General features: G+C 34.4%; 2 protein-coding genes across 6 annotated transcripts in view; one reads left to right on the top strand and one right to left on the bottom strand.

Annotated features, from left to right (window-relative positions):
• The window catches only part of LOC149967495 (ubiquitin carboxyl-terminal hydrolase 4-like), a 32930-nt gene extending 11396 nt beyond the window's left edge, over window positions 1-21534 (top strand). Inside the window, exons 2-18 of one of the 3 annotated variants that reach the window (XM_090154572.1) lie at window positions 419-537; window positions 1131-1400; window positions 1977-2122; window positions 2200-2255; window positions 2789-2884; window positions 4369-4774; window positions 13309-13467; window positions 13929-14159; window positions 15011-15183; window positions 15383-15454; window positions 15514-15651; window positions 16465-16526; window positions 17191-17484; window positions 18016-18086; window positions 18286-18661; window positions 19227-19315; window positions 21074-21534. In XM_090154572.1, the coding sequence (XP_090010698.1) occupies window positions 419-537; window positions 1131-1400; window positions 1977-2122; window positions 2200-2255; window positions 2789-2884; window positions 4369-4774; window positions 13309-13467; window positions 13929-14159; window positions 15011-15183; window positions 15383-15454; window positions 15514-15651; window positions 16465-16526; window positions 17191-17484; window positions 18016-18086; window positions 18286-18661; window positions 19227-19315; window positions 21074-21250 (2935 nt within the window). In that variant the 3' untranslated portion in view covers window positions 21251-21534. The remainder of the gene's footprint in view (window positions 1-418; window positions 538-1130; window positions 1401-1976; window positions 2123-2199; window positions 2256-2788; window positions 2885-4368; window positions 4775-13308; window positions 13468-13928; window positions 14160-15010; window positions 15184-15382; window positions 15455-15513; window positions 15652-16464; window positions 16527-17190; window positions 17485-18015; window positions 18087-18285; window positions 18662-19226; window positions 19316-21073) is intronic. The other 2 variants (XM_090154581.1, XM_090154590.1) reach the window with 2 other exon arrangements.
• Window positions 10087-12144, bottom strand: LOC149967496 (uncharacterized). Of its 3 annotated transcripts, none has more exons than XM_090154544.1 (2): window positions 11070-12144; window positions 10087-11015 (listed from the first exon to the last, which is right to left on the bottom strand). In XM_090154544.1, exons 1-2 carry the CDS (start codon window positions 11530-11532, stop codon window positions 10087-10089), a joined length of 1392 nt encoding a protein of 463 aa, XP_090010670.1. In that variant the 5' UTR covers window positions 11533-12144. The 3 variants fall into 3 exon arrangements, with proteins under 3 accessions (XP_090010670.1, XP_090010677.1, XP_090010685.1); XM_090154551.1 differs by having other exon boundaries at window positions 10087-11254; window positions 11724-12144; XM_090154559.1 differs by having other exon boundaries at window positions 10288-10363; window positions 10498-12144.
• Window positions 21535-22161: the final 627 nt, after the last annotated feature.

Genomic DNA, 22161 nt, shown 5'->3' with positions numbered 1-22161 from the left:
GAATTTTAGACACGCTGTATGCATATGTTTAAGAGTGTGAATCTCATCTGTTATGATTATCATTTATACTGCATTACCTAATTGGCTAAAACAATCCTCAAGTATTTTGAGAGTAATATTACCATCAATTAACCTACAGTGTACCTCGAAAATAGCTTTGTGTCATTCTACAATGCAACCAAATATAAGATAGACATCCTGGTACAGTTGGTTTTGGATTTAAATCAACCCTGAAAAACCTGGTTATTGGTCTTCAAAACATTTTTGACAATCAGCTACTGTTGGTTTAAGTGGCCGAATATATCTAATTAATTCAAAATACTTTCAATATACCTATGGTCCTTAAATTCTTTTGTGTATTTCTTAACTTTGTCGTATATCTCGCAAAATTCCATGCTAAAATGTAAATTCTTTCTAGGTATTTAATTGACCAAAAGTGGCTTAAGCAGTGGAAAGCGTATGTTGGGTTATCCGAGAACAGGGCAGTTGAAGAACATCCTCATCCTGGTCCCATTGACAATTCGCCGTTGTTTTTAGGTGAGTACTATATGACTAGGGCCTAATGTGGTGCCTTGCAGATTATTATTATTATAACTTAATATGGTAGTAGAATTTCTTTCTCTAAAGTGCAGTGTTACTCCAATAATTAATTATTGAAATATTAGTGATCTTTGTAATCTAATGTAGCTGTTTGTAGAATTTCATTTGTGAACCATATGTATGGGACCTTAAAAAGCTAAATCTATTGGTATAAATTTTAAATTAGTGATTATAAAACCTGGCACCATAACAGCATAGGAAGTAACTGTGTAATCATTTCAAATAGTGTTAAAGAATCCAAATTTGGGATCATGCATTAAGTGGTATTGATTAATGTAAATAACATGATTAATCAAATTTCTGAAACAGTTGATTATAATAATTATAATACTTAATGTGGAAAGATATTAGCCTTGGTATTGGAATTTCACTAAGGTACTACAAAATTGTTATTTTGTGTATTTTTTGGGAGATAAAAACTATACAAACCTGGTTACTGTAATTGTATTTTATAAAAATGTAAGATTTTTTTTTATTTTATGACACACCATTAGTCTAAAGTAAATCGATGCAATTTACTTTCATTCCAGATGATTCAAGCTCAGAAATTCGAGAAAATCTTATTGAGGATTTGGATTATAATTTGATTCCTGAAAAATCATGGACTCTTCTGATTAGTTGGTATGGCGAAGTCCCTCGAGAAAATGGTTTGAGCCAAGCAATTTCTCGGACAGTTGTTGAGTATGGAATGTTCGTTAAGCATTACAAGGTGGAAGTTTATTTCTTGGAGTTCAAACTTTGCGAAAATAGCAATCCAGAGGTTGTTATCAATAAGAAGTTCAGTAAAGGTGATACTATTGGTAAGTTGTTAAATATATCAAAGATGTAATACAAGATAAATCGTGCTATTTTAGAAAACACATCCAAAACTAAAATACAATACTTTGAGCTATTTTCATTCCCTTAGAAATTGTTACGTATTATGACCAGCCATTTGATTAAAATAACGTACCTTTCTTTGTTTTCTTGTAACCTCTATCAACATTTAAATTATGCCTAGTTGAAAATCCAAGTTAAAATAAAAAATACATGCCCAAGCAATTCAGATCAATAATTGATGTTTCTGGATTTGATAGAAATGAACAGTGTCATTTTTGTACGAAGTGTTAGCTGCTAGAAATTAATCATTAAAATCAACTATTTTCTAAAAAAATTCAAATTCTTTAAAATAAAAAAAATTTGCAGTATCTAATGGTAATTATAAATCATTTCAAATTTTATTATTTCAATTATAATTTAAATAGTTCTAAGCCCAAATCACGCTGGAATGAATGGCTGCTATAGGAATGTATAGAGTTCAAAAACATGAATTCCAATGATTTCTGACTACCATAATTATTTTTCTTTGAAGTCTTAAATAATGATATTTTTGTTAGAAACAATTGAGCAGCAGATGAGACAACTGTTCAACATTGCTGATGACAAAGAAACAAGGCTTTGGAATACCTACAGCAGCAATACCTACGAATATCTTGGTGATAAAAAAAGTACAGTGCAAGATGCTGGGCTTTACAATGGTCAAGTACGTGGTATTCATTGGTACCAGTATTTTTTTAATTTACAAAGGAGATGTTGAATGTTTTTAAATTTTTATTTTAGGTTTTAATCATTGAACAACAAAATGATGACAAAACTTGGCCTAGGCAAATGAGAAAGTAAGATATCAAACAGTATTTCAAAGTACATGGAAAGCTATATTAATCTGTTTCATAAGAAATACCATTGAAAATGTTATTAGTTAAGTTTGCGATCTTGATTTTAAGAATAGATCCATTTTTTAAAGCAATTTCTTATAAAACAGTTGGATCTGGATTTTGACATATAGAACCTTTTGAACAACATTTTTTTAAATTAATTAATAAGAAATATAATGTTATTCATATGGTTCTATGGTCAAAATCAAGATCATAAACTTTAAGAATCATTTTTATTGTTCACTTTAACTACTTTGTTAAGATTAATTTTCATGAAGCAGTTAATAAGATATCAAAATGGCTTTTGTTTTAAAACCACTGGATTACACTTGGAGTTAAATATATTACTCTAGAGAAAAAATTAGTTCCCAAAGTAGTATCAAAATAACGTACATTATTTTTTATGTATTGTTCTGTTAATTCTTAACAATTATAAATTCACCACCCTTTATTAATCAAGGAGCCATGAGTTTTAAGTATTCATTTTATTTCAGTACCCTATCTAGTTCAACAAAGCCATTTTCTTCATCTGGAGAGATCACAATTTCAGGCATAGGTGACAACCGACTGCATCATGTTCCGTCCAATGTGTAAGATTTATCACCATTATCAATAAATATACATTCCCTGCTGGTGAAATGTTTATATAGTGAGGGAGCTTCTTCGGTTTCCCCTTTCCATGAAAACGTACTTGTAGAGGTAAACGGTAATAGTAAGTGTAGGGAGCAGTGTGGCATGAAGGGCTTGCCACCACCGTCCTATGCATTGTAACCCGACCACCTGAATAGATGTTAAAGTAAATGGGGGTGGAATTTTAACTGTCTCTGCTCGTTAATAACTGGGCACTGTCTAGGGATTGGTTGATATTTGAGCATGTGTAGCCGTGAATTAAATATTTATGGTAGACTTAAATCACGGACCATTAGATTTTGAAAATAAAGGTTCTTATTTGTTTATCATTCATACAGTTTACTAAGCTTATGTAAACTTAGGATAACAAAAAGATAAATAAAAAGGATAAAAAATGGTTGTTTAACTAGAATTTTAGCTCTAATGTTGAACGCAAATATTTGAATGAAGAAATCAACGATAGAAATGACCCAAGAAAATATTGAAGTCGCCAAGCGGCTAGGATGGCAGCTATGCTGTCACGAAATGTTCCCCTTTTTTCCTACCCTCAACTTCCCTAAACATTCTGACTCCAGAAAGCCGTTGGAATTTATTTTACCATCTATTAATGGCATAAAAAGTTGCTAGATTACATGGCGCCTGTGGTGGTGTCTAGTTAATTTTTATTCCTATTCTAACGCTTATTTCTACTTGGGGAGAATGACTGTCAAGATGATTCATAGTCTAGCTCGCAATCTCCCTCGTGTTCAAAGAGTAAGCTCAGTTCTTATGAAGAAAATGAAATCAGCCTAGTACCTCATTAGTGACCTAAAACTTTAATCTCCTGATACTATTGAAGCATATGCTGGTTAAGTTTTTCTTAACTCTCTCCTTCTCCTCTCGTGCTGAGTAAAAATTAGACCATGATTCACTCAGATCGTCTCGACATAGTCAATCTCCCCTTAGTATAAATATATTCTTTGTGCAGGCATTAAATTGGTGTATGGTCATTTTCTGCCAAAGATGAATCTTCCTCATTGGAATTTTTGGTCCCCTCACAATAATAAGTGTCTTTATCATTGAATTCATAAATTTTAATTGCTATAAAATATATCTACGATGCAAAGTTACGTGGCTGAATTGGAATACAAGAGGTCTGCACTTTCAAGAATATAGGTTGAAAATTCTTGTTATATTCTGATATTAGTTTAGGTATATGTTCTGTATTTGGTTTATTAGACAGCTGAATATGTTTATAGAATGATTCTGTAGTAATTTTTGGCGGTATTGAAGCTTTAGTACTTAACAATGATTAGATTTCACTGTAAGAATGTTTAAGCCAGAAAGTCCCTTAAAACTTCGATGTTAATAGTTATCAGTTTTGAGTTAAAAGTCAATAAAAATAAAATGGTTTATTTGTCAGGGAAGAACGTCTCACATACTTAATGTTATTCCTTTTTCTTAGTAGCTCAAGAAATTATGGTGGATCCACAACAACAAATTCATCTTCGATAGGAAGTGCAAATACGCCTTCGCTTGAGGGTGGAGTGAACAAGTACAACAACAGTATGTCCAACAGTGCAATGTGCTGTGGAACTTACGAATATGATTATCAAAATGGTGCGCCTGGTTTGCAAGGAGGACTTTGTGGTCTTAGTAATTTAGGAAATACTTGTTTTATGAACTCCGCTCTGCAGTGTATGAGTAATACCCCACCACTAACGGACTACTTTCTAAAAAACCTTTATTGGAATGAGCTCAATATAGAAAATCCTCTCGGTATGAAGGGAAATATTGCGAAATTTTATGCTGAATTAATCAAGATTATGTGGTCAGGAAGATGTGCTTACACAGTTCCAAAGAATTTTAAAGTAAGTAAATCATTTTAATGTTCGAGTTGTAAATCTTAGAAAAAAGAATTATTTACTTCAACGGTTATTTAAGTTTGATAATAGAAATTAGGGCTAAGAGATCTAGTTTTTCCAAACTGATAATTTTTATTTATAATTTAAGTTCTTTCCAAATTGTGATTTATTTTGATACCCAATGTTTACAGGATACATTAATTCCATTACTTTTTCCCCAAGATCATTTCGCTTTAATAATAATAATAATAATAATGGTCATGCACTAGCTTACCCCTAAATTAATCAAATAGGTTGTAACGCACTAATTTATGACGAACGATTTATGGGATCAACAATATGCTTTATTGCTTTCAATTACCCCTTGGGATTGAGAGCCCCAAACTAACAAACCACATCAACCGCCGGTCTAGACCCCCTTCTCCCCTACTCTTACTCTGTCTGGGGTTTATAAAGGGATAAGAGCTCTTATCAGCTGGCGATATGCCAGCTCCTATGGCTGGCGCCACCTTGCGGCCCTTACATTCTCCCCCGTTTTTTTTTGTTGTTAGTTTCGGTCTCTCTTTTTCCCACATATGTACAATTATTTAATATACGATTTGATATCTATTTTTGTTACTATTTGATACAAATTTTTATACTAAGCTATTAGTTGGTTAATTTTTTTATACACTTGTTATTCTACACTATAAAATTTTTAAACACTTAATTAATTTGAATTAATGATATATGCTTTTGGTATATGCGCGTCAAAGTCAAATTTTTCTTATTCCCGAGCTACTAGTCCGTTATACTATTAACAAAGTTAGAATCTGTACTTGTACGGCCTAGGGAGTGCACTTCGTCTTTGCTCGTTCAACCCGTGGACTCGTCTTTGCTCGTTGGTACGCAATACCCTCCGTTGTGTGTGGCATTGCCTCACCAGATGTCCTCTTTTGCCGCATCTATAGCAGTGTTGTCGTCGTTGTGACAGATCATTGTTTGTAGTGGTTTGTTGGCCGTCTCGGAGGATGATCTGCCTGCTTGTAGATTGTTTAGGAACAGAAGGCGCAAAGGAAACCGTGCGCTGCTCCACTGTAGTCGAACATCCTGATGACACGAACTTCACAGTCGGTTCGCTCTTTTTTGGTGGAGTGTCTGGTAGTGAAGAAAAGGAATAAGGTCCTCTGGGCAATGGTTCCTCTTCTGGGAGTCCCATCAGTCTGTATTCCGTAGCTGGATCTATAAGTATGTTATCCTGTTGGATGGAGGTTACCCCTACATGAACGTCTAAAGCTTTTTCCTCGCCAAACCGCATTGGGATTACTATGGTGCAAACTACTCCTTCTACTCCGTATCGGTGTTGAAATTTATCTTCATCAGCGTGCGTAATGTCACCTTGGTAATTCAGCATACGGATAATGTGCTTTGGAATCACTGGAAATGGCAGATTACCTCTGACGATTGCCCTTACTGGCAACTCATCTTCACCTAGGAACAAGACATAGGATTTCTCCATTCTATAATAGAAAGATGTTTTATTATTATCTATAATATCTATAAACACTCGGGTCAGAATATCATCATTAACAACCCTTAGGACAATCAATATATAGATCGGCCCCTTTATTTTGCATTTCGGACGATTTCTTGGGTGGTAGGTGCTCCAGGAAGTGGAGTGGGTTTAAATAAAAACATACTGGTATCCAACCCATTGGTAGCATCTCCCAAATACCTCCATTTCCGTTCTAATTCTTTTAGAGATCGTATTTGTTGTACGGTAGGTATAGGTGTATAGTAGTATACATCACCTACTCGGCCCAGTTTTGGGGATTTTCGATAGACTAGTTCTCGGACCCAACCTTTCAATAAAGGCGTGAGGTATGTGGGATCAGACGATGTTTCGTTCACCACATTGGACACGTTATTTATGGTTTCGGTCTGTTGTTCTTGTTCTGCTAATACTGATTCTGGTTCTATAAGACTAAATTCTAGCATTTCTGCTTCTTGATCACCCTCCTCTTGGGGTATTGAGTCCGTCTCGGTCGTATTTGAATCGTCTTCGTCCATCTCTGTTGTAGGTAAAGTGACATCAATTACGTCAGGAAAGTCGCCATTAGAATCCTGTCTGATATAAAATTTTAGTTCATTAATGTGCCATTTGCCTTTATATTGTCCAGTTTGCCAATCTTGTATCTCATATGTTAACGGGCCATGCTTCCTTACTATTTTATACGGGCCCTCCCATTTTGGTAACAATTTTGCCATCACACCTGCCTCTTTATTGGAGAGTTTGTGGGACCTTTTCCATACCAATTGGCCAACCTCTAGTTCAGAGTTCGTATATTGCTTATCGTAGTACAACTTTTGTTTTGCTTGTGCTATGACTGCATACTTGCGTGCACTATCTAAGGCGTTATGTAGCTCGCTTAACGTATTTTGTTCATACTCCCTTAAGGTGGCTGGATCTATTTCATCTGCTGCTTTATGCTGGTTCTCATCATCCCACGGTAGAGTAACATTTCTACCATAAGTTAGATAAAATGGGGACGTTTTAATCGTAGAGTGGTATACTGAGTTTATTGCTAATTGGTGCAAATCCAGGCCCAAGTCCCATTTGTTATGAGAGTTACCTACGTATATACTTATTTGTTCACCCAGTACTCTGTTGACCCGTTCACTTAGGTTTGTTTGAGGGTGATATGGGGTGGTGAGTCCAGGTTTTACCTTCAATAGCTGGCACGTTTCGTTCCATACAGCTGACGTAAACTGCGTCCCATTGTCGGAAAGGATGCGTTCGGGACAGCCATGACGTGATATATATTTTAGGAACACATTTGCGACTGTAAAGGCAGTTATGTTTTTAATTGCAAATAACTCGACATACTTAGTGAAGTAATCGACTATTACTACGATGTATCGATTATTTCGAGCGGTTGTTGGTAGTGGACCCATCATATCAATCCCAACCAATTGATTTGGACCATCGGTAGTGGTATTGGACATCATTTTACCTGCTGGTTTATGGTTTGTTGCTTTGTATTGTTGACAGGTGACACATTTACGTACTCTTTCCGCTATCAGTTTTCTCAGTCCTGGGTAGTAATACTTGGTGGTGATTCTTTTCTCTGTTGCAGTATATCCTCTGTGGCCAGAAACAGGATGATCATGATACATCTCGAACATCTTATTATGTAGGCCATGGGGTATTACTATCTTCCTTGGTTTCGATGGTGTGGCCTTTCTACACAGAATATTATTACATATTTCATATAAATCATGTTTTTTACCTTTCCGGAGATCAACCATAATGTCTTCCCATTGTTTGTCTCCCTCTTGTTCTTTCATGATGTCTTGCTTTGTAATGGGTTCCAACATCTGACTTCCTGCGGCTAAATAGATAGTCATTAGAGTCTTTGATGATATTATTTTGCCTTTATCAAATTCCGTTACAGAGCGGGACAGTGCATCAGCGACTCTATTCGCCTTCCCCGGAATATAGACAACATCAAAAGTATATTCTTGCAACAAAATAGCCCATCGTAATAGTTTACTCTTAGGGTTCTTTAAATTAAATAACCACTTCAAAGCCTTGTGGTCGGTAACTACTGTAAAGTGTTGACCATGTAAATGATGTCGAAATTGCTCTATGGCATAAACAATAGCTAAGCATTCTTTTTCGGGTGTGCTATATCGTACCTCAGGTCCTCTGAAAATCCGGCTGGCGTAAGATAACGGTACTTCTATTCCATTTTGGATTTGCGACAACATGGCTCCAATTGCGTATTGGCTTGCATCTGTAGTTACAATATAGGGCAGGTCTGGATCTGGTACATGCAGCATTACAGCCTTTGCAATCTGTTCTTTCAGTGAGTTGAAGGTCGCTTGCTCTACCTTCGTCCATCTCCATTGAACATTCTTGCGTTTTAGAAACTGTAACGGTGCTATTAAATCAGCAAAGTTTGGGATAAAGCGGGTATGATAAGTTACCATTCCTAAAAAAGTAGCAAGTTCCGAGGTGTTAGTTGGAATTACATACTCTCGGATCGCTTTGACTTTAGACGGATCTATACATATCCCTTCGGTACTGACTTGATGTCCCAATATTGACACTTTATTGCAGGCAAACGAACATTTGGACAGCTTGAGCGTTAGGCCGGCTTTTTGTAGTTGTGACAAAACCCATCTCAGAGCCTTTAGGTGTTCGGCCCAGGTTTGACTAGCTATGATGATATCGTCCAAGTACCAGGCGACTCCCAATCTATTTCCATGTTTTAGGACTCTGTCCATCAATCTTTGGAAGGTTGCTGGACTCGTCTTGAGACCAAAGGGCATGTACTTGAATTCATATTTACCACTTTCCGTCACAAACGCTGTATACTTTTCGCTTCCTTTTTCCATTGGCACCTCCCAAAAACCTGCTCTTAAATCGAGTTTGCTTAGATATTTAGGTTGTTTTATTGAATCAAGAATACCATTTATTCGTGGAAAACCATATGGATCGTCTTCTATGCATTCATTCAGTTCTTTATAATTCGCACAGAATCGCAACCCTCCATCTTTCTTACCAACTATATGCGCTCTACTAGCATATGGTGATGTCGAGGGTACTATTATCCCATCTCGTAGCATTTGGTCTACTTCACCTTCCACAATGGCTCGTTCTTTTCTCGTTAGCTGGCGTGGTTTTTGGTTTACGACCTTAGTACCAGGTTTGATAGTGATCTTATGATAGATCCAATCGGTACTGCCTTTCTTGTCAGTTACCACTGCTGGGAATTCTTTTAGTAATTGTGTTAACTCACCACGTTGTTGTTCTGTTGTATTATCTATATTGATTACTGATTTCACTTCAGCCATGACCTTTTCCGAGACAGAGCGCTCTTTTGCGCTGTCCTCTGTTGTCATTGGATACAACGTAACTGAATGCTTGTCCCACTTAAAGGTATTCTCTTTGAAGTCTATCTTTGCTCCAAGGCTTGTGAAATAGTCTGTCCCGAGCAGGATTGGACATGGTAGAGATCCAACAACGTTAAAAAGTACTACTCCCGTATGGATTCCGTCAAGATTGGTTGATAGCTCTATTTGGCCAAAAATTGGTAAAGTCTCGCCACTAGCTTGAAAACATATATCATTAGTTTTAATCAATTCACTGTCTAGTGATATCGTTTTTAAATATTTAAGGGTCACAAAACTTGCTTCAGCACCTGTGTCTACACAGGCCAACTGTTTTTTGGTATTGTTTAAAGTAATATAAATACCGAATGATTGTAGAAGTTGCATCGTCATTATGGCAGGTTCGTTTGTGGTGGATTGATGCCCTGCACCTTTCAATCCCCTTACTCGTTTCCCGTTTCACCAGACTCTCCTGTTGTCGGGACAGGTTTTTTTTGTCGATAAGTATTTCTGCCTCCTCTAGATGCTGGGGGACGGTAGACCCTTGGTCCCGATATTGACTGGCAAAGACTCTGCGGGTGACCTGTTTTTCCACAATTCAAACATGGTTGATTATATATAGTTTTTTCTATTTCTGTTGCGACGTTCGTTGAGATATCTTTCGGACCAAATAACTGTTCCATCTTTATCAACATTTGTCTCAGATCTCCTATATTGTCACTTTGAAATGTAACCAAGTGATGTGCATAGATAGGCAAGACATTTCGTTTTAATACTTCCACTAATCGCTGTTTCGTCATTGGTTGTAACAGCGACAAATTCTTACGTTCTATTTTATATATAAATTGTGTTACCGGTTCATCGAGTTGTTGCTGGGTCCAATCGATTTCCATTCGAATTTGATCCTCTCGACCACTGTTCATAAACCTCTTTGTGAACTCTCTTTCAAACTGTGGCCATGTCCATGTAGAGGGATCATGTTCTAGTTCAAATTCCTCGTACCATACTCTCGCCTCACCAAGGAATATACTTCTGGACATGGCTGCTATTCCTTCTAGGCTCAATTGTTTAATATTAGCAAATGTATATAACTCTTTCATAAACGTTCTTGGATTTTCATTAACCCCCGAAAAAGTCGGTACTGGTATTTTGATAGAACTTACATTCGCACCAGCTGTAGTACTTAGTCCCTGGCTTTGTTGGAACGGGTTTACTCCTGCCGTACTTCCACTGTGTCCGCTTCCTGAGGATAATCTCGTCCCTGGCTGGATAGTTGAACCCAAAGATGATCTATTTGGTGACGGTACATACCCTTGAACACCAGTACCATGAAAATGTACATGTCGTGGTGATAGATTCTGTGTAGATGACCCTATTGATTGTTGGAATGTTGCAGGCAATGGTGGAGCGCTTGGACCTGTATTACCTATCATGGGAGCTATCCCTGTTGGTAATCCCGGACTACCTCGAACTGGCGTTCCTTGTGGTGTTTGGTTTCCATTTTGCCCAGTTGCCTGTCTGAACATCATCAAGGCTTCACGGTGTCGTCGCTCGGCTGAGGCCACTGTTAGACTGGTGCGTTGCTGTGGTGTGGATGGAGTGGGATTGTGACTAGACGAAATATTAGTATTAGGTCTTGGTCTTCTTGTCCATTGGTACGAGCCATCTAGGAAATTGTCGGCCCCTACTACCAAACCTTCTATGAGTCGACTTCCACTCCTAATTATTCTAAATATGCTTACCAATAGCAGGCATAAAACCTTTGGCCATAACGATAGCATTTTGTACAAAATATACCAAAGTCTTGAAGTTGGAAACGCATAACTTGCGATCCATGTTAAGAACCATATAAGCACATAACCAGTAAGTAACATTACCTCAGACCACATTGTTGTATGGGTTCAAAAGTAGTCTCAAATATCAGAACAAAAAAAGGACAAATTTTCTTAGGCCTTGGCTTTTGTTTGCGCATCCATTATGATGCTTCTATTTTACGCTTTCGGATTATTTCTTTTATCCTTTACGTAATTACCAAGCTATTTTGTCATTTGTTTTGTTAATATTTGATTATTCAACGAACCTTTCGTTTCGGAGTCGGGGTTTTTTCTTCTTCCTGTGGCCGATGTTTCTCAGCGTGTTCGTTGGCACGTTGGCGGGATTAAAATGAAACTTGTTCTCCCGTGTTGCCAGATTCCGCTTTGTCAGTTTCCCGTCTTCGTTCTCGTACTCTTTGTAACTAATTTCCCAATTCAATTCCCCCCATGGGCCACCAAATGTAACGCACTAATTTATGACGAACGATTTATGGGATCAACAATATGCTTTATTGCTTTCAATTACCCCTTGGGATTGAGAGCCCCAAACTAACAAACCACATCAACCGCCGGTCTAGACCCCCTTCTCCCCTACTCTTACTCTGTCTGGGGTTTATAAAGGGATAAGAGCTCTTATCAGCTGGCGATATGCCAGCTCCTATGGCTGGCGCCACCTTGCGGCCCTTACAAGGTGATCATAAAATATAAAATTACTGGTGACTTAAGTACCTATTTATAGTTTTATAAATACTTTACTTTATATGTGGTTTTTGTTTTAAAGCTAGCACCATTTATAGTACAATGACCGCTGTCAATTTAAGGCAAATCATTGGCTCAAAGAGCGTCTCAGTGTGAATTTTTTGTTTTTGCGTCTTTCATTGTGTGGCTCTGTGGTGGGTAAGGTATAGGAAAGCCTTTTAAAAGGAAATGGCTACCAATTTATGGCGGGAAAGAGTGACACCGTAATAGAAATAGCCATTTGTTTGTTAAGTGTGTTATTTATGTTAATTAGAGGAGTAAACAACTTTTGAAATGTAAATGTGGTGATATTTGGAATAGCGAGATGTCCTTTAAAAAATTAAATCAACTTACACTTTGTGTTTATTCAAAAATAGACTGTAGCAAACCAATTATAAGTACTAAACGTTGAAATGCACATGTAATGACGTCATTATTAAGCACTAAGTTCCATTAAATAATTTAGGAAACTGCAGTAATATTATATTATTCCATATATTTTAAGTCTTGATTATGAAGTCTAAACCATTTTGACCTGTAGCTAGCTAACAACTAAGCTCCCTCACACTTATAATTGTGACTAGCACCAATTCGACCCTCTTGGCACCCCTTGTCATTACAACATTAAATTTAATGGAAATTTTAATTTTCATAACCAGCAATACCAATTTATTAATCAATTTGCCAGGAAAATGAGGCATACAATGTTTAGTATCCAATAAAATCAATGAATTTCAGTGTAGCTTGGTGTAGCTATACTCTCAATTATTAGACCTTCACCACTTGAAAGAAAGTCTAAATAGCAATTTTGTTCATTTATTTTTTTAACAAAACGTCTGCCAAAGTTTGTTAAAAATGTCTGCTAGTTGAAAAGTGCAAGTTATTACGTAATGTTTTACATAAAGAAGTTGCTGTAAAGTTTGTCTTAGAATTTTAAACTATTTTGTTATCCTAACTATTCATGAAGATCATTGCAATTGTCATGCTGTATAATGGTACATTTTTCATTGTTTTTTTATATTGATATTTTCTTTTGAAAGCTTTGCTGTGTGGTTTTGTAGTATAATAAATTTTCATATTTGTAAAGACTTAACTTCTTATGCTTTGTTTTAGACTTCTGTTGGGAAATTTGCACCTCAGTTCTCTGGTTATCAACAGCAAGATTGCCAGGAATTGATGGCATTTTTACTTGATGGCCTTCATGAAGATCTTAACAGGGTCAAGGAGAAGCCGTACATTGAGCTTAAGGATGCAGAGGGCAGGCCTGATGATGTAAGTAACTAACTCTTCTTTAAGTGATGAACTATAGAAACGTTTGTAGATTTATGATAATTTTTGTCCCACATGGCTATCTCTGGGCTAGTTTTTCCATAAATTTGTTGATAGTTTTTACTTACTCATGTGAAATTTCTTTTGGGTATTGTTGAAAAAAGTATTTGCTAATCATAATAATTATTGCAGAATTAATTTTTTTTAATATTAGAAGCACAATTTTTAGTATAATTTTTTAAATTAGATTACCTCAACCGTATTATTTTGCAGTGATCTAATCTTTTAGTATTGAAATTGATTCTAAAGTGTAAAAAATTGCTTTTATAATTACAGCAATTGTATAAGTAAATGTGAGCATGAGTTATAGTACAGATATTACAGTAATTTATTTATTACAATGTGTATAGATAGAACTTACATTGCGTTTTACTGGTATGAGATTTAAATATTTATATTCCTAGGTTGTTGCCGATGAAGCATGGAATAATTATCTTAAGAGAAATAATTCTGTAATAGTTGATATATTTCATGGTCTGCTCAAATCTACTGTGGTTTGTCCCAAGTGTTCAAAAATCTCGGTTACTTTTGATCCATTTTGCTACCTCTCTTTACCATTACCTCTAAAAAAAGAAAGACATATAGAAGTCGTTTTTGTTCCTCTTGATCCTAAAAAGAACCATCTAAGATTAAAGGTACAGTAAGAAATATACCTTTTTGCACTAATCTATAATTGGTATTTCCCCTTTATTATTTTCAAATGATTTAAATACGTTGAAACACACCTCAGTTTTAGATGTAATTAGTACAAGAATACCTTTTCTAAATGCAAATATACTCTAGGGATAAATATAATCCGGCTTAAGATTAAATATGTAATAAAATTTTCAGGTTTTATTTATTACTCACTAGTATTGGATATCAAAGTTTTTGAATATGTTAATTTTGTTTTGGGGTATTTGCCTGCTGTCATTTACAGCAAAATGTACAAAATGTATTTACAGAAAGTAATTGGCCCTACAGGTTAAATTGAGATGATTATGAGGCCCCTTACAATCAATTTGTGGGCTCCCTAAGTAAAATGAAAGGTGGGCTATATCCTGCGAAGCCTCTCCTTGGTACCGCCACTGCCTCCCTTCGTTCACAGTAAAATGTGTAATTTTAAATCCAGATTTAATTGTTAAGAAAGTTAAATTTAAGTACCTATAAAAATTGGGAAATAAGTTTCAAATATTTTGAATGCAAGAAAAACGTAATTTTTAAGAACCAATGAGATTGCAGTATTTGATTTTATTAAAGCGGAGGAGCATACCGGGGGCCCCAACTGGTGGAATTGGAGAAACGCTAAAAATAATCTCGACATATTCATTCTCCCTGAGTATAAATAAATACATTCTTGATACTACTTAAACTTTTTTGTAACATTTAGGCTATTCAATTCTAATGAGATATATATTTTCGCTTAAATTGATTTTCATTTTGAACAATACACAAGACCCCTTTATTTTGCATTATTATTCATTTGTTTCTCTCCCCCCCCCCTTAGGTCTCTGTACCGAAGCAAGGAACTGTCCAAGACCTCTGTCACGCTTTAGGAGAGTTAATTGGTGTATCTTCAGACTGTTTAATTGTTACTGAAATTTACAACCATCGGTTTCACAAATTTTATCAGCTAAAGGAGAACCTTTCGTATATTTTAGAAAAGGACACAATTTATGTGTAAGTATACATAGTCACATAGCGGCCAACATGAGAAGGTCAAACAGCTGGATTTTTGTCTGCTAATTAAGCCAGGCCCTATTTTATAATTGCAAACCGTTTGCTTAGCAGAAGAATATCTGACGGGTTATGAACTTCTCACTATAAAGTCTTAATGGTATTTTACGGCTGATATACATTAATAATTTTTTAATTATAGTTTTGAAACTCCTTTGCCAAATGATGATAACTCTTTGCTTTTCCTGCCAGTTTTTATGCGTAAAAAGAAAAAGTAGGCTATTTATTAAAATTTACTTCCAGCCATTTTTGACGAATTTTTTGTACTCTTAGTAAAGCGACTAATTCCACTGGGAAGTTTGGTGCAATTTCTATGAATCCACCTCTGCTTCATCCGATTTTAATTCCCTTGTCAAAGAAGAATCCTCCAAACTATGAAACGTTATACAATATTTTAATGAAAAGAATGTCGTAAGTAATTTTAACTTCATTACATAATTTTCACTTGGGTCTTTTAAGTAGATTAATTAATAATATTATATTGGTCCATTTTCTGGTACAGAAAATGGAATATACATATACAAAATGAGTCAAAAAAACTGTTTACATCGATCATTTGAGTAAAAAAAAACTGTTTACGTTGAGTATTTAGGTAATATAATACGATAATTGGTAAAATATGTGATAATTGCTAAAAGGGACACCTTTTCTCTGGAAAGTTTCTCCAAAACATTTTATTTGAAAACATTAATTGTGAATTAAAACCATTTTAAATTTATTATTATTATTATAAAGAAATTTTAAAATAGGTATTTAAATTAAAACTAAACTATGCTATGGGAAAAGTACTTGAAAATGAACTTTATAAAGTTTTAACCCAGGCAACTCCAAGATATATTTGAAACATGGAAAAAATTACGTTGCATTCCAAATGCATGTGCCTCGCCCACTTGATGAAATACAACTGAACCTCTATAGCAGTAGCCATTTCCAAGTTGATTTTACAACTTCAAAGATTATATTTATTTTTTAATAGCAAAATCAAATTATAGGTACTATGATTTATTATTGATATAGGAGATTATATTACCAATAAATATAACATGGAAAGTTTTAAGAGTGCATGTTTGCGGAAAGTTATTAAGCTGAAAATAATTCCTATACTATTTAAATTTTGAACTCAAATACTTTAGTAAATTACTACTGAACAATTGTAAGATTTTCAGTGGATATGAAAAGTTTAATTTTCAGAATTTAAATTTTGAAATACAATTTCTTTAACAGTAAATATGTTAAGGAACCCCATCCTGATGATGAATGGTGGTTAGACAACTCTGATAAACAAGGTATTTATCTAAATTTTTGTTTGACCTTCTTCACTAAGGAAGATTTTTACCCCGACTATGCTAAAGATTACACTACACAACATTAAAACGATTTCCAGCTCCTATTTAATAACAATTAACAATTCCAATTAACATGTGACACCAAGCATGGGTTGTGTGCCATTATTGAGTGGGGTGGCGGAGTGGTTAGCATTTTCGTCTCTCAGTAAGAGGAGCCTGGTTCGATCCCAGCTTGTGGCACTGGGTGAAAACTTGGAACTACTCCTGCGTTGAGTTTGCAAGTTCTCTCCTCACTGGTTAAAGAGGTTCCCCCCCCCCCCCGAGTTCTTCGGTTTCCCCATCTAATAAAAACTTGTAGAGGTTAATGGTAATAGTTAGTGTAGGGAGCTGTTGGCTCGCATGACATGGACTTGCTATCACCCTTCTACGCATTGTAACCCGGCCACCTGTTAAAAAGGCATAAGTCGCTAGATGACTTGGGCCTAAGGTTGTGCCTTGGGTATTAGCCTAGCTGAGTATGATTATTATTATTAAATAGAAGTTTATAAGCCCCTAATGTTGTGTAGCGCCATATTATAATCTTCTTCATTATGAGAATTTCATGAATGGAAATGATTAATTGGGAAGTATGTGACAAAATATTTTCCTTTAAATATTTGTGTAGAAGTTGAGATGGCCGAAGATTGGAGCTCCAGAGTGAATGGGAAGGGTAACAATGGATCTGTACCATCTTCAAGTAAAGATACGGATGAGGACATGGTGACGTCTTGTATTGAAGATAGTGGAGGTGGAAAAAATGGTTCTGGAGAGATTGACAATGAAAGCTTAGAGGAAGAGGAAGTTGAAGCGAATGGCTTAAAGTGTCCCCCAAGGCTCTTCAGCATTCATTCAGTTAACTCTTATGGAAGTGTGGAAGTTGAAAAGCTAATTGATGATGGAAGGCCCCTTGAGTTTACTGGTAATATATTTTGTTTAATATTAATTAATTAAATAAATACTAATACTAATTAAAACATATAGGATTGAATTAACATATGTGCACACATTTTTGAGAAAATCTTAAATTATTAATTTTTCCCATCTCTAAAATAATTTTAATAACTTCATTTTATATTTCTAGAGCAGTTGGTAAAAGGGAAAAAGAAATTAACAAATGACTAACTGTTATTTAAATGGCTACACTGGCTTTTGAATTTTGAGTAGTTTTCTTGCATGAGTAAATAGGGCTGAAACAATTCCATATTATTATTGGGACTATAGACTATTTAAGAGTAGGAGCTTCGCAGTTTTCAAACATCAATTTAGCCTTTTAAATCGAAAATTTCAATTTTATCTTAATATTGCTTTTGCAGGCTCGGTGTAATACTTTAGTCATAATTTTGTGCAGTAATAAAATTTGAAAAAGGATATATTAAAAATTTCTTATTTTATTTGAATTTACACCTTATATTTTATCACAAACTTTATAGCAGTTTTGCACTTTTTTTAGGAAAAACATGTTTAGCAATTGACTGGCACCCAAAAGGAAAAGAGAAGTTTTTTGATGAAATAAAAGCAAAAGTAAGTGTATTTTGTAAAGGCTTTCGTATGTGCAGCTTATTTAGCTATATTTGAAAAAATATGTTATTTAGTTTAGACCATCTAACTGCGCATAAATTTTTTAAGGAATAAATTTTGTTATTAGTAAAGTCTTCGTACAAACATGTTAAAATTTCCTTAAATATTTAGTACAAATATATTTCTTTCCTAAACTTTTTAGGAAATTGAGGACCATGACTCAGTTAACAGTGCAAAGTTGTCCCAGAAAAAGCACGTTATTCAACTTAGTGAATGTTTGAAATTATTTACAACCACTGAACAATTGGGCGCTGATGACCCATGGTATTGTCCGGCTTGTAAGAAACACCAACAAGCTACGAAAAAATTTGATCTCTGGTCACTTCCAAGGGTTCTTATTATCCACCTTAAGAGATTCTCTTATACCAGATGTTTAAGAGACAAACTTGACGTTCTAATAGACTTTCCAATTGAAGGACTTGATATGTCAAACTATGTAATCAATCCAAAGCATCCACTCTCAACTTATGACCTCACTGCTGTTGCAAATCACTATGGAGGAATGGGAGGAGGACATTGTAAGTTCAGCTTATTTAATCATTAGGAGTTTAAAGAAACTGTCGGCTCTATCATTGCCACCTGCATTATAATATAGCCCTTGTTATTAGAGATGGCAATGAACCTATCAGATTCTTCAAAAAAAGTACTTTACTAGAGAGCGTGGTGCCATCTATTAATGCCAAAGGAAGCTAAAATTCAAAATAGTGAAACCATAACGTTTTCAGAGAACAATTTATTATTATAATTAGACAACTTATACTCTACTTAGTGGGTTTTTACCATAATTATATATCCCATATAAAATGTATTGCTATAAATTTAAGAATTGTAATATTTATTGAAAGGAAGTACACGTGAAAGTTGTGCTCGAGTAGAGAACGTTTCAACTCTGTACGATCTTCTTTGGATCTGAAACAGTAACTTTAAGCTTAATGTTTGTACATGAAAAAGATAAACTTATTTTTAATAAATGCTACAATTCTTTTGCTTTACTCTTCCATCATATTTCATTTAATCAACTCAAAACGTTGAAGGTTGTAGTTACTTATGCACTTTTTTGTAATTTTTTTAATCCTGTTTCAGATACTGCTTATGCTAAAAACAAAATCACTGGAAACTGGTACTATTTTGATGATTCTAGTGTTAGCTTAGCATCAACAGATAGTGTGGTTGTAAGTATAATATTTTTTAAATTTTTATCATAGCTATATATCAATTATTTTGATGTCAAAATTTTAGCCTGACATAAAAACAGTAGACCTGTTTCACCCTTTTAGGGCTTAACAGTACTTTGTTGGCCATACAATTTGAAGAATATTTTTGGTTTTACAAAAATTTCAAATCTGAAAATAGTCCCTAATTATTATCATTATTTTTGGCATGTGCCATTTTTTAAATATGATTGCTGTAGTGGCCAAAAAATTATAATTTTATAGTTGACTGTAAAATATTAGATAATACGGGGTAATAGATAAAATTTTTGAATTTTTTTACCTTTCGTAGTTTGGCAAAAAGAGCCTTAGGCAAAAGAGTAAATTTGTTTATCAACAGTATTTTGGTAGATCAGGTCTTTTGCTATTAGGCCAACAATGTATTTATTTTTACTTAAGGAGAATGTTTATATTCATGGGCATCATGGTTGAATTCCCTCTCCTGGCTCTAGAGTAGGGATGGAAGAATGTAAGCTGTTTACATTTCAATCACTTTGGGAGACGTCAGACTTAGGGAACATTACTCTTTGGTTTGGAAGCAACGCTAAAAATCGCCTCAGCTGAGTCATTCTCCAAAAGTAGAAATATTCCTACACTGATTTACAAAAGGGAAACCATTACATTAAGTTAAAGATTTCAAATATTAATATGAAAGTTTGGCAAATTTTTTCAACAATGCAATGACCTTTTTACTGAAATATAAGTCCTTTTAAATTTATTAACTTCTGATAAAAGTAAAATAAAAATTTTTGTCTTAAAAAGTTGGGGAATAGATAGAGAATTTGAATCTCAAAATTTTTGGCAACCCTGGTTAATCCATACGTTAATATTGGTAAAATTAATGAGTTGTAGTGTTTAGTGATATTAGTAGTGGTCGAAGTAACCATTGCCACCGTGATTTAATCTTTTTGATGGTATTATTAACATGATCGTTCCAAGAAAGTTTTTCATCCATCCAAACCCCAAAATACTTTAAACTTGATACTCTTTCAATATTATGTTGTGGTAATACTTTCATAAGTCTGAGAAGACACACTTCAGTTGTGGTGGCAATGTCATGAATTTTGTTTTCTTCTCATTCTGTATTACTTTTCTATAAAACAATTAATTTAAGTTTAGTAATATCTTTATACGTATTACTTAAACTTGATATATTGAAGGATGAGTTGATAAGTTATCTGCACATTCAATTGCAGTACTAGATTCTAAACACCAGTGAATATCTGCAGTATGTATATTAAACAATAGGGGTCATATTATATTCCCCTAGCTGTGGTACTAAGCTACTTACGGTTAAGGGAGGTGACATAATCGTCCATGGTGACGTTCTTGTTAGGCAAAGTAGACAAGTGCATAGGGTGACAAATTTCTAGGGGTGGTAAAATTTCAACAGTTTATAAACTCTGACTGTACAGTGCAAAATATGGTTTTAGATTTATTTACCCCATATGAACAAGTTTTTGTCACAAACACTTGTTAACAAATATTAAACAAAAATAGATCATGAATAAATTTTATTGTTTGGGAAAAGTACAATTGCCATTGCATGTTAAATTGTTGCTAAAAAAATATTTAGTTTTTCAGCTCATAGGTTAAATGTTAAATAGTATTCAAATTATATGAGTAATTTTGCAAGAATTTTAGTATTGCAATAAGCTTTCAATATTAAAGAGTGGTCTTACCTAATGTATTCTCATAAGTTTACTTTTTTTCATTTAGTCAAAAGCAGCGTACGTTCTGTTTTACATGAGGCGAGATGTTTCACCACCGTCTCGCAATCCTTGCAATAAAAATATTCCCGCAGCATTAGGTGCCCCACCAGGCTCTGAGCAAGCGCTTGAAAATGCTAAAGATGAAGCTCTAAGTGATGATGATGAAGATATGGACTTTAATTAATTTTTAATTAAACCTCATTGTAAAAATTTTACAATCGCTTAACCTTAGTGATTGCATCGATGATTTCAGAGAAGTGGGTTTTGTATTTGGTCATAAAACTTATTTAAGTAAAATTAACTTGCTTAATTATACCAAACCATAGACTTTCAATGTGTCTCAAATTGCTGATAATGTTCTTCTGGTATTATTCAAATCCAGTTTGAATGTTTGTTTATGCAAGTATATGTATTTGGCCTTATTGGTTAACCAGTGCAGTATCTGCATCTGAGTTTAAGCACCCAAAATAAATATAAAGTTAAGAAATTTTACTATGAAATTTTTTTTTTGCAGTTTGGTGAAATTAAGTAAGACGATATTGGTTCAATTTTGAACCCATTCTGAAACAAATGTAAATTTTTAAATCTTGGTAATATAAAAAAAAATCACCTGAAAATTGTATTGAGTTTCCAGTGTTTAATTAATACAGGATAGTTTTGTTTAAAATAACGTTTCCTTTTAAAAATTATATATAGAATTACATTTCGGTACTACAATTAGGTGATAATCACCAAATATACCTTATGTGAAATCTGAAGAAAGTATTTATTAAACCTTTTTTCCCCCTTTGGTTCTTTTTATGAACTTAATTATTTTTTTAAATAAAATACAAAATCACTTTCTATTCTTAAATTATGAATTTTCTATGAACAATTCTTGTTTTTCTTATATCACCTGAGTACTAACCAAAAACTATAAAAAAATTATAAGCGTGGTTTTTTAAAATTAGGTGATAACGTAAAAGTTTAAAAATTGTCCACCTAGACCATTAAAATGAAACTTTTACTTTTGCAGGCTCAACGTATATATTCCATTGGGCCCAAATTTCCAGCTAAACCGCGTATGTGTACACCTCATCACGGCTCAAAGTTTAC

The sequence above is a fragment of the Leiobunum rupestre genome, chromosome 1, assembly GCF_980474605.1.
Source record: "Leiobunum rupestre chromosome 1, qqLeiRupe1.1.hap1, whole genome shotgun sequence".
Classification (NCBI taxonomy): domain Eukaryota; kingdom Metazoa; phylum Arthropoda; class Arachnida; order Opiliones; family Sclerosomatidae; genus Leiobunum; species Leiobunum rupestre.
This window is presented reverse-complemented; position numbering and strand designations above follow the sequence as displayed.

Excerpts from the sequence above, each read along its gene's own strand:
- LOC149967496 (XM_090154544.1), bottom strand. The coding sequence starts at position 11,532 with ATGTGGTCTGAGGTAATGTTACTTACTGGTTATGTGCTTATATGGTTC. Across the intron at positions 11,016-11,069 it reads AGGGATAGCTCCCATGATAG|GGTCATCTACACAGAATCTA; the intron begins GTAATACAGGTC and ends AACAATCAATAG.